The 12,514-nt window shown below is 42.1% G+C and overlaps 1 protein-coding gene across 21 annotated transcripts in view; it reads right to left on the bottom strand.

Moving 5' to 3' along the window:
* Positions 1–12,514, bottom strand: part of ppfibp1b (PPFIA binding protein 1b) — a 132,906-nt gene that overhangs the window by 17,922 nt on the left and 102,470 nt on the right. For 19 of the 21 annotated variants that reach the window (XR_011346833.1, XR_011346834.1, XR_011346832.1 and 16 more), the window contains 4 exons: positions 9,854–9,992; positions 5,308–5,436; positions 2,408–2,558; positions 198–309 (listed from right to left, as the gene is read on the bottom strand). Coding sequence is in view for 9 of the 21 variants with exons in the window: in XM_069904475.1 (XP_069760576.1) it covers positions 198–309; positions 2,408–2,558; positions 5,308–5,436; positions 9,854–9,992 (531 nt within the window). In the remaining 12 variants the exon portion in view is untranslated. The remainder of the gene's footprint in view (positions 1–197; positions 310–2,407; positions 2,559–5,307; positions 5,437–9,853; positions 9,993–12,514) is intronic. The other 2 variants (XR_011346835.1, XM_069904477.1) reach the window with 1 other exon arrangement.

Below are 12,514 nucleotides of genomic sequence, written 5' to 3'. Positions count from 1 at the left end.
TTCACCTCAAACAGATGTCCTCTGGTATTTGCCATTGTTGCCCCAGGAAAATGCTTTCCAAGATTCAGTTAAAACCCAGGCCTGCCAGTGACCACACCTCCCCAGCAAAACAAACAATATTCTTGTGCAATATATGCCACTTTATGTTCTTAAATGGTTTCTATTTCCAAAAGAATGAAAAAATAAATTTGACTCACTTGTGACCCAATTGTAATCCAATTTCCCCTTGTTATCTTCCTCTTCAGAGCCAAATGCTTGCAGAGCGAGCTGCAGCTTCTTTTTGTGTAGATGATGCTTGATGCCGAGTTCCTACACAAATAAATTAGTCCAAGAATGTACTGATCCTCGAAACATATTATCAATTGCCGAATATTTACAGTGTTCATACATCCCAATGGATTAGCATGTCCCCCATTACACTGCTCACAATACAGCATTCTTTCGGAAATAAAACCTGTCGATATGAATCCTGCTAATAAAGACCAGGAAAGTTGATGAAGGAAAGACTGTGGATGTTGTCTACATGGACTACAGTAAGGCTTTTGTCAAGGTCCTGCATGGGAAGTTAATCAAGAAGGTTCAGATTCTCTGTATTCATGATGAAGTGGTAAAAATGGATTCGACAATGGCTGGACGGGAGAAGCCAAAGAGTAGTGATGGATGATGCTTCTCAAGTTGGAGGCCTGTGACCCAGCGATCGGTGCTGGGACCATTGTTGTTTGTCATCTCTATCAATGATCTGGATGACAATGTGGGAAAATGGATCAGCAAGTTTGCAGATGAGGCATTGTGGACAAAATTGGATGCGTTGTGGACAGTGAAGAAGGTTTTCACAGCTTGCAGAGGGATTTGGCCCAGCTGGAAAAATAAGCTGAAAATGGCAGATGGAATTTAATACAGACAAGTGTGAGATGTTGCATTTTGGAAGGATAAGCCAAGAAAGGACACACAAGATGAATGGTCGGGCACTGAGGAGTGCGGTAGAAGAGGGATCTGGGAATACTGATACATAATTCCCTGAAAGTGGCATCACAAGTGGAGAGGGTTGTAAAGAGATCTTTTGGCATCTTGGCCTACATAAATCAAAGTATTGGGTGTGGGAGGTGGGATGTTATGGTCAAGTTGTACAAGACATTTGTGAGGCCAAATTTGGAGGATTGTGTGCAATTTTGATCACCTAACTGCAGGAAAAGTATCAATAAGATAGAAAGAGTGCAGAGAAGATTTACTAGGAGGCTGCCCTGACTTCAGGAACTAAGTTACAGGGAAATGATAACCAGGTTAGGACTTTATTCCCTGGACCTTAGATGAATGAGGGGAGATTTGGTGGAGGTATTTAAAATTATGAGGGGATAGAAAGGAGTAAATTTAGATAGGCTTTTTCCAGAGGGTAGGTGAGATACAAACCCGAGGACATGAGTTGAATGAAAGGAGAAAGGTTTAGGGGGAACATGAGCGGGAATTTCTTCGCAGGGAGTGTGGAATGAGCTGCCAGATGAGGTGATGAATGTGGGCTCAATTTTAACATTTAAGAAGAATTTGGACAAGTACAAGGATGGGAGAGATATGGAGGGCTATGGGCTGGGTGCAGGACAATGGAACTAGACAAAATAAAAATGATTTGGCACAGATTAGAAGGGCCAAAGTGGCCTGCTTCTGTGCTGTAATGTTCTATAGTTTGCAAATACATATGCTATACATGTGGCCGCTGTGCATCTGTGGCACTTGTGCATGCACACACGCACACACTCAAAAGCCTGTTAAATTTTAGAAGTTTGAGAGCTTGAATATTCAGGTTCTTAGGTTTTTGGTATTTGGATTTTTGGACCTACTGTATTTGACAGTTTTCAAGCGTGAGGTTCAACATTTCAGTCACCATTTGCAAATGGTGCACCATTCACTCAGGGTTGACCCACTGGAATTGCAGTGATCTCAGTTCTGTGGTGGAGAATCAGCCTGCAACATTGTTTTCAAGTTGCTAGGGTGAGTAGAACCCGAGGAGAGTTATCCACCTGATCCATGGCTGACGAATCAGACAATACAGCTGAGGTCTAACTGTGCCAGATTAGTTACCACATTGTCAAAAATGACTTGAGCCTTTAAGAACATTTTACATAACCCACACTTCATTGCTTCGGAAGTCTCAATCATTTGGGGACAAGTTGCATTCAATTTCCTTGGCCTTCTATCAACAGCTATGTCGTCAGCTGCCACGACCCCCTTACTCTGGCATTTCTATTCTCCATCTCACTTTCCCTCTTTGAACAGCAAAGGAAATGTGGACAAGCTTGACTGAAGAAGGTTCCAATGAGGATTTTCATTTTTTGTTCAATTGCATTTCTGGGAAGATCACTGTGGTATTTCCACATTTCAAAGGCACTGTTAAATGCAAGCCTTGATAACTTACTCTCTCCAGGTCCTGTTGAGATGCGTGCAGTAAAGTCTGGCCTGATGTAATCCAGGATCCAGAAGCTCCCACGTATATACCTAGTCCTTGGTCATCCAGCCAGTTACACACTTGGTCTTTGCTCCACTTGGCAAATGGAGCATCCAGATCACTGGAGAAGAAATAAGTTTGATCCCTCAGATTAGTGATCAAGTAAATTTAAAAGTAACAATCTGAGTAAGTCACTAACATCACTGAGATCAGAAATAAGAAAGATGCAATTGGCCTGATCAGGTTAAACTACGGGTCTCCAAATGGCCACTGGAAAGTAGAGGAGCAGGTATATCATGAGATTATGCAAAGTTATATAAGAGCAACAGGGATGTCAATTGGGGAGACACGTATCTCCCCAATATTGACTGGGATGCCAGAGGCTTGGGGGACAGAATTCAAGTGAACCCAGGCGGGTCTCTTGCAGCAGTATGTAGATAGTTCAACCACGAACAGGGCCATACTGGATCTTGTATTGGCAGTTAAGCCTGGCCAGGTGCTTGGAGAGCATTTTGGGAATTGTGATCATAATTCTGTAAGTTTCAAGATGGTTTTGAATAAAGAAAATTGGTAAAGTACTAAATTATGGGTAGACAAATTATGACATGACTAACTAGGCAGGAGTTAGGGGTGTTCACTGGAAACAGATGTCATTGGGCAAGACGACAACTGACATGTGAGAATTGTTTAAGAATCAGCCAAGTTGAGTCCAGGACTAGTAGGGGGAAGGACAAGGATGGGAACCTTGGATAATGACAGAGGTCATGGGTTTCGTCAAAAAGTTTTTACGTTTAGGAAGCTACAATCAGACAGGGACATGGAAGAATATAAAAATGGCATGAAAGAGCTTTAGGAGGGTATTATGAAGGTCAAAAGGAGCCACAAAATTAACAGGATTGAAGAGAATTCCAAGGCTTTTTATACTTGCATAAAAACAAGAGGATAAGAAGATGATAAGACATTCAAGGACAAAGAAGGGAATTTATGTTTGGAACTGATGCATCATCCAATTACTTCAGACTAGAAGTTATAGAGAAACAGATAGGTTTTTAATTGACAACAGAATGGAGGCATGTCCATGCTGGTCAACTGTCCTGGACTGAGGAGGGAGCTGTGGCACAGTCACCTTTATTCAGTGGTCTGTGGGAAGAGCCTCAGACACAGTCAGCAAGGGGCGTGTCCCAACATAGTCAAACATATATACAGTGGTTTACCACAGGAGTGAGAGAAAGTGGATGAGGAACTAAGTAATTTGCATCATACCAAGGAGAAGGACATGGAGGATAGTGAAAAGGATGTTGCTGGGTCTTCAGAGTTGAGTTACAGGGAAAGATTAAACAGGTTAGGACTATACTCCTTGGAACGAAGAATGAGGGGAGATTTGATAGAGGTTTATAAGATTATGAAGGATTAAGACAGAGTAGATGCAAGTAGGATGTTTCCACTTAGATTAGGGGAGATAAATATAAGAGGTCATAGCTTTAGGCTAAAGGGGAGAGGTACAAGGGGAACATTAGGGGATAATTTTTCAGTCAGGGAGAGGTGGGAGTGTGGAATTAGCTGCCATCTGATGTAGTGAACGCAGATTCAATCTTGAATTTTAAAAATAAATTGGATAAATACATGGATAGGAAGGGTCTGGAGGGCTATGGAATGAGAGGAGGTCAGTGGGACTAGTTAAGTTTTATTGATTGGCACAGACCAGAAGGGTTGAATGTCCTATTTGCTGTAACATTCTATGGTTCTAATAATATGGAAAATCCTCAGGTGTGCATTTTGAGATCAAGAAATTGGTGGTGCTGGGTCTTTTGAGGAGCATTAAAGTGTAAAGATCCCCAGGGCCTGATGAGATTTCACCCAGTTTACTGAAGGAGGCAAATGAGGAGATTGCTGGGGCCTCAAAGACTTTTGCATCCTCTCAAGCAACAGGCGAGGTCTCAGAAGTCTAGAAAGAAGCTAATGCTGATAAACTCAAAGAGAGAAACCAGGATAATACCAGAAATTATAGGCTGGTTACTCTCACATCAGCGGTCATGAATTACCCAGTGATAGGATTTACACATATTTGTACAGCCAATATTGCTTTATATGAGGCAAGTCACATCTTACCAATTTGACTGGGTTTTTTTGAGATGGTGGTTGATGATGGTGGCCCACATCAACTTTAGAAATATGAGGTCCCTCATGGTATGCTGATCCATTAGATACAGATCCATGGGATCCATGGTGAATTGGCTGGCCCATAGAAGAGAGGTTAGTGATGGAATGGTGTTATTCGAGTTGGAGGGCCATGACCAGTACAGTAGTGTCCCATAGGTTTTATTGTTGGGACCCCTGTTGCTTGTGACATGCAGATACAAATGTATAAATAAACATCTTGAATGAAAAATAAGGTGGGTGGGAACACTAGGGCCTTGACAGTCCCAGCAACTCTCTTGAATCTAAAGGGTGTTGGAGTGGATTTGTAGCCGCAGCCCTGTGACTGGTGTGCTCAGGATCCGGCTTGAGTCACCAGAGGACTGACCAAGCCAAGAGCGAAGGATGAGGAAGCAAGGGTAGGGCAGGGATGGTGGAAGATTTATGCAGGCCTGGAGGTGTTAGAGCTGAGCTGTTAAGTAATGGGGATGGTTGGAAACATGTCAATGAGCAGAAATATCAAATACACGATGAAGTTGCAGAGGAGCATGGGACGAAGTCTGAACTAATAATCCAGTCAGTTCCATTCCCTGGCTCTTGCCCTGTATCCCTAACTTCCTTCAAATATTTACCAAGTTCTTTTTTTGAATTGTTTTCGCAAACTTTGAGAAATGAAATCTAAAAGGGATATTAACATATGCAAGACTTTGGTCATATTTCAAATTGCTTCATACGCTTTAGTGTGCTGTAGATCCCTGGACCAGCCAAGCTTTGGACCAAAGGTGCTTCTGGCTCCCCCTCTCTTGAATTCCCCATCACTTATGTCATCAGGGTTGAAGGTGGTTGATTGACTTCTTTTAAGCCTGAGTAGAAAAACCCAAGAGAAACAATTCAAAAGATGATATGCAAATTCCCAATGTTCCCTCTGTCCTGAACCTGCCAGCTCAGCAGCAATCCTACCTCTAAACAGTTTTCTGTTACACATCACAAGAAATTAAGGCACAGGAGGTTGCCATATGCCCCATAATTTCTATGGTGGATGAAAGATCTACAAAGACTACCGTTGATACCGTGTAATAATGGATCCCCTTTTTTGGCCCAAAAATTACATGTTTTTGTATGACCCATGTAAAAGTCAACCCCACCCTCATATTTTGACCCTGGCCACCTGCCTATCCAAGCTCCCGATGGCCTAAATGTGGACTCCTCACCCAGTCACAGCCATCCAAGCTCCTGATGCCTTGAACGATAAGGTACTTACAGTGGTTAAAAAGTACGACCTGTGTAAAAGTCAAAACTCCCTCCCCAAAATTTGACTCAAAAAATTGGTCCAAAAAATTTGACGATTACATGAGTACATATGGTAATCAACTTCACAGTTCAATCCTTAGTTGTGGAAACAATGCGGGTTTTGTCATCCACTTAATGGCTTGACCGCTTTAATATTGGTCACCTGAGTTAACATGAAACTCAGGAATTGATGCATCTCAATCTTTCCCAAGGCTCTCCAACTTTTCCACCCACAACGTGGGGTTTTCCAAGATCCTCATCCTGCCCAAACTCTTCCAGGTTTTGATTAAAAGCCTTTCAGTTTACTTCTCAGTAGGTATCACTATTGTTGAATTCCCCACCCCACTCAGATCACAGACGCTGATCAACTTGTTGACATTTTGAGTCTTTTCTTTTATTTCAGGATTTTGGCATCTGCAGCCTTCTGTATGTCACAGTTCCAGCACGTGCTTTACTGCCCACTTTCATTTCCTTCTATTTGCATCTCCCCCCCACCAGACAGATCAGCTGCAATAACGAATCCTCAGGAAGACCACCATCACTGCCTCACTCAGTCTCTATTCCTCTTTATTTCATTAGTGAAACCTGAAAGTCTGCAGACGCTGTGATTGTGGTAAAAACACACTAAATGCTGAAGGAATTCAGCCCGTCTTTTCATCATCTATAAGGAGACAATGATATATCGCCGACGTTTCGGGCCGAAGTCCTTCTTCAAGGAATAAGCAGAATGAACCAGAAGCAGGAAATCTTAAAGTCTCAGAATTCAGACAGTGCTGGCTGGGGGCAGAATCCAGACCAACGAAAGGTGTTAATTAGATACGATAGGGACAAGGTAAGAATTTATCATGTTTGTGTGAAAACAGTTGGAGTGGAGAGAGAGACATAGGGAAAGGCGACAGGGGAAGGGTTTAAATGAAAATCTACATCTCCTTGTCTCCTATAGATGGTGAAAAGACTAGCTGAGCTCCTCCAGCATTTATATCTTTCACCCTTCCTCTCCTCTGCACGTTAAACACGCATCTAACTTTACCCCTTTCGGTAATTGACATCTCCCCAACTCTCTGTGATGATTTTCACCATTCAATGGTCATTGGATACATTTTGGTCCTCAATATCATTTATAATGACATTAGGTGGATGCAGAAAAAAGCAATACTGCAGAATGATGCTTGTGTAAAAAAAAAATCAAAACAATTTTGTAATAAGTTGCCAGTGTTGAATTAGTTGCACAGATCTTGTTTTCAACTCTTACACTGGTATTTCATTGGCGGAGATGTTGCCACGACTTATCAGTCGCGGCAACTCGGGCGCCCAAAGAATAGCTTGAACTCTCACCAAGGTGATGCCAGGGCGATGTCTGAGACGTCTCCAAAAAAGGTGACAACCAATTCACCTGGCAGTTGCTGCGACGTCTCCGGCAGTTAACCACATAACCATATAACCACTTACAGCACAGAACAGGCCAGTTCGGCCCTCCTAGTCCCACTGACCAGCACCCGGTCCATACCCCTCCAGTCCTCTCCTATCCATGTAACTCTCTAGTCTTTCCTTAAATGTAACCAATGATCCCGCCTCGACCATGTCTGTTGGAAGCTCATTCCACATCCTCACCACCCTTTGCGTAAAGAAATTTCCCCTCATGTTCCCCTTATAATTTTCCCCCTTCAATCTTAAACCATGCCCTCTAGTTTGAATCTCTCCCACTTTTAATTGAAAAAGCCTATCCACGTTTACTCTGTCTGTCCGTTTTAAAATCTTAAACACCTCTATCAAGTCCCCTCTCAATCTTCTACACTCCAGAGAAAAAAGCCCCAGTCTGCACAACCTTTCCCTGTAACTCAAACCTTGAAATCCTGTCAACATTCTCGTGAACCTTCTCTGCACTCTCTCTATTTTGTTTTTTTCTTTCCTATAATTTGGTGACCAAAACTGTACACAGTACTCCAAATTTGGCCTCACCAATGCCTTGTACAATTTCATCATAACCTCCCTACTCTTGAATTCAATACTCCGATTTATGAAGGCCAACATTCTAAATGCCTTCTTCACCACACCATCTACCTGAGTATCAGCCTTGAGGGTACTATTTACCATAACTCCTAAATCCCTTTGTTGCTCTGCACATCTCAATAGCCTACCATTTAATGCATATGTCCTATTTAGATTTGCCTTTCCAAAATGTAACACCTCACTCTTATCTGTATTAAATTCCATCAGCCATTTCTCAGCCAACACCTCCAGCCTTCCCAAATCACCTTTTAATCTACGGTAATCTTCCTCACTGTCCACAACACCACCAATCTTTGTATCATCCGCAAACTTGCTTATCCAATTCTCCACCCCTACTTCCAGATCGTTATATATATATATATATATATATATAAAACAATAGTGGACCCAGGACCGATCCCTGAGGAACTCCACTAATCACTGGCCTCCAATTGGAAAAACATTTTCTACCACTACTCTCTGACACCTCCCATCCAACCATTGCTGAATCCATTTCACTACCTCCTCATTTATACCTAATGCCTCCACCTTTTTTCCTAACCTCCTGAGGGGAACTTTGTCAAAAGCTTTACTAAAATCTAAATAGACAACATTCACAGCTTTCCCTTCATCAACCTTTTTTGTAACCCCCTCGAAAAACTCAATCAGGTTTGCCAAGCATGATCTACCCCTGACAAAACCCTGCTGATTACTCCCTAGCAATCCCTGTACCTCCAAATAATTGTAAATACCATCCCTCAGAACACTTTCCATCAACTTGCCCACCACAGCCTATAATTCCCAGGTTTACATTTAGACCCTTTTTTAAACAGCGGAACCACATGCGCCACCCTCCAATCCTTTGGTATCACACCCGTGGCCAGTGACATCCTAAATATCTCTGTTAATGGCCCCACTATCTGTCCACTAGCCTCCCTGAGTGTCCTTGGGAATATTTTGTCCAGTCCCATAGATTTATTCACCTTTATCTTTTTCAACACAGCCATCACTACCTCCTCAGTTATCCTTATATGCTTCATTACCTCCCCACTATTTTTCTTTACCTCAACCGGTTCAATATATTTTTCCCTCGTGAATGGCAAAGAAATCATTCAAAATTTCCCCCATTTCCTCTGACTTCTCATTCAGCCTACCCTCGCTATCTACAAGGGGTCCAATTTTATCCCTCACTAATCTTTTACTTTTAATGTACCTATAGAAACCCTTTGGATTTATTTTTACTCTGTCAGCCAAAGCCTCTTCGTGCCTTTTTTTGGCCTTTCTAATTTTTCTTAAGATTTCTTCTACACACCTTGTAGTCCTCCTTCAAATTGTCAGCTCTCTGTTCTTTATACCTCTTGTACACCTCCCTTTTTCTCCTAACCAAATTTCCAATATTCCTCGAAAACCAAGCCTCCCTATGACTTCCAGCCTTTCCTTTGATCCAGACTGGGACATAACTACTCTGTACCCTCAAAATTTCTTTTTTGAATATCCTCCATTTCTCATTTACACCCTCACCTGAAAATATCCTGTCCCACTCAATACTCCCCAAATCCCTTCTTATTCCTTCGAAATTTGCTCTTCTCCAATCCAGAACCTCAACTTTAGGCCCCTCCTTGCTCCTCCCTAAAACTACCTTAAAACTAACAGAGTTGCTGCGACGTCTCCGGCAGTTGCTGCGACGTTTCCTTGGTATCCAGCAGGTCTCTGATTCCGCGACCTGCTCGACACTGGAAAAAGTCTCCAAATAAATAGGGCATGTTTGAATTTCCCGCGACTCCCCGGAGACCCGGCTAGTCTCCAGGAGACGTTGCGGGGTCGCCACCTAGTCTCCAGGCCAATAAGATAGGCCCTTTATGTAGCAAGGATAAATCGATGTGAAAGGACGTCATTTGCTTAATTATGGAAATAGATACAAAAAAACAATTTATTCCAATTATTTCATTGTTTCAATTTCTAATGACCCCATGGCCTAATGTTCAATTGAAAGCTACTTACTTTCCAAATAACTTTTTGATTCCCTTTGATTTCTTTTTGAGTTCTGGCGAGGTTGGAAAGAGCTGGGAACCATCTGCCTCGGCTGCCCGCTGTGGGAGACCAGCAACATCCACCTGCTCAGATTCTCTCTCAGTCTCTGCTAAACATTTGTATAAAAAAAACTTAATCAATTCTTTCCCTCATGATGAAAAATGAACTTCTTTACGATAAACAGAACATTCTGTGGTGAACTGGTAAAATCTGCAAAACATTTTAATGCAAACAAAAATGACCTAGTATTAAGGACAATGCAATCTCTTTAAATACCCTACAACATTAAAAAGAAATAACACTTACCATAAAATGTTTGTTATTGAAACAAAAATTGCTATTTGAATCATTGATTGTTTTGTTAGTCATTCTCCAAATAAACAAGGGAGTTTCAAGAATCAAACTGTGAAATAAATGTCTTCGCATGCCTACCCTTTAAAACATTAAGGTGGTGCCTGCAATCATGATTGGGTCAGGGAACTAGGACGGATGTGATACCATATCAACATATTACTCTAAACTACAAAGAGTACTATTATGAGTTACTGAACATGATTTACACAGATGGATGACGGACGCTGGCCTTAAAAACACTTCATTGTAGTTAAATGATCAACTTCTGAAAAGATTGTGTTGTCAGAAGTTGGCCTCTGCAAATGCCTTGCTTTAATGGACCTTGTCAGCTGCGTTACCATTTATGGGGTTGAACACCTTCAGCAGAACTAGTAGTATTGAGCCAAACTAACTCACACCTCCTGAAATACATTGTGCATTTGGCTGATGTTGCCCATCCGGCCACCTTCCACATGCATGTAATTTGGTTGTAGGTGGGATGGGAAGAGAAACAATTCTCTCAAAGGTTTAGTCTTTAATCCAGTCAGATCAGGGATTTTTTTTAAAAACAGACTTTATTCACCATAAATAACTTACAAAAGGAAAAGCGCTCAGTCTCTTCCCACTCTAAGTTTCCATCACTGTACAGTGGAACCTTCATTTCTAATTCCACCATTATCACCATGGTGGCATCTCATTCTTACTCCCCCTTCTCCTTGGTATCAAACCCCTCATAGTTACTTCAGCACAATATTAGAAAACAAAATCAAATTCAGTTTCAAAATGAACTCCTGGCAACGGCCAGACTGACCACAGTCCATCTCCTTTAAATAAAAAGGTCCTAACAACAAATCACAGCTTCCAAGGAAAACAAGATTATTCTTCATGCACTCATCCCTCACGGAACCTCTCCAGGATCAGGCACTAGTTTGTTTCCAGGTTCGCAAAGGTCAATGCTCCTAGCCTCAAAGAACTGCAACCCAAAATATTGACTGTCTGTTTCTCCCCACAGATGCTGCCTGCCCTGTCGAGTCCCTCTTGCTTCATTGTGTGCTCACTACACCCGTCTCTCTTCTAAACTTGGCAGAGAAACCAACAGAACAGATTTTACCCAATCAATACAAAGGTAGAGGGAGGTGGATAGAGTCTTTTTCCCAAGGTAGGAATATCAAATTCTAGAAGGCCTAGGTTTAAGGGGCAGAAGGGAAAATTTTAAAAGATGTTCGAGACAGTTTTGTTTAAATAACAGTGGTAGGTGTCTGAAACCCACTGCCAGGGGAGATGGAAGAAGCAGATATGATGGCCACATTTAAAAAGCACATGTCTAGACACACGAACAGGCAGAGGCCTTGGTGCACTTGATGGGCTGAAGGGCCTGTTCTGTTTGACGCATCGACGAGATCAATTTGTATCTTGTGAAGTCCCCTACAGTTTCGAGTTATGGTCATATAGCATGGAAACTTGCCCATTGAGTCCATGATTACCAAGTGATCATTTTACACTAATCTTGATTTTATTCTGTCTGCATTCTGCTTACCACCCCTACATGAGATTCCATGACTCACTTACACACCAGGGGAACTTAAAACAGCAATTCAATTTAAATTTAGACAAGGTAACAGGCCCTTCAGGTCCACACCCCGTGCCGCACAAATACATCCATTGGCCTACAACCTCCACATGTTTTGAAGATTAGGAGGAAACCGGAGCATGGGGAGAATGTAGAAACTCTTTACCGACAGCACCAGATTCGAACTCAGCTCACTGGTGCTATAACAGCTTTACACTAACTGTTACACTAACCCCGGTGCCCTCACTAACCTACCAACCCACACGTCGTTGAGATGTAGGAGGAAAATGGAGCACCCGGAGAAAAGGTACATGGCTGCAGGAAGATTGTAGAGACAGCACTCAGGATAATGATGGGGTCTGTGCTGCTGGAGCCCAGGCCATCGTGCCACTCTTATTATGAGGCAGTTTATTCCTCATTAGTAACCACCTTCCACAACGATTCTTATTTAAGTAGCATCTTCAGCAGGAGGAAGCAGGTGCACAAATTACCCATTAAAATGACTGAACACACTTGATCAACAGCTCACAGGAATACATTTCAAGAAGCAGCTGAAGATGTGAAGAAGCACAAGGGATTATGTCTCAGATATTGGGCTTTGGCAGCTGAATTCAGTTATCAATGATGGATCTACTAAAATCAGGTAAAGGTTCCATCATTGTCATGAAATGTAACATTCATGAAATTCTTTAACTTTGACAATCGTAAGGAAGAGAGTCGCCACTTTG

This window comes from Narcine bancroftii, chromosome 11 (genome assembly GCF_036971445.1).
Source record: "Narcine bancroftii isolate sNarBan1 chromosome 11, sNarBan1.hap1, whole genome shotgun sequence".
In the NCBI taxonomy this organism is placed as follows: domain Eukaryota; kingdom Metazoa; phylum Chordata; class Chondrichthyes; order Torpediniformes; family Narcinidae; genus Narcine; species Narcine bancroftii.
Note: the sequence above shows the minus strand (reverse complement) of the source record. Positions and strands in the feature narration are given on the sequence as shown.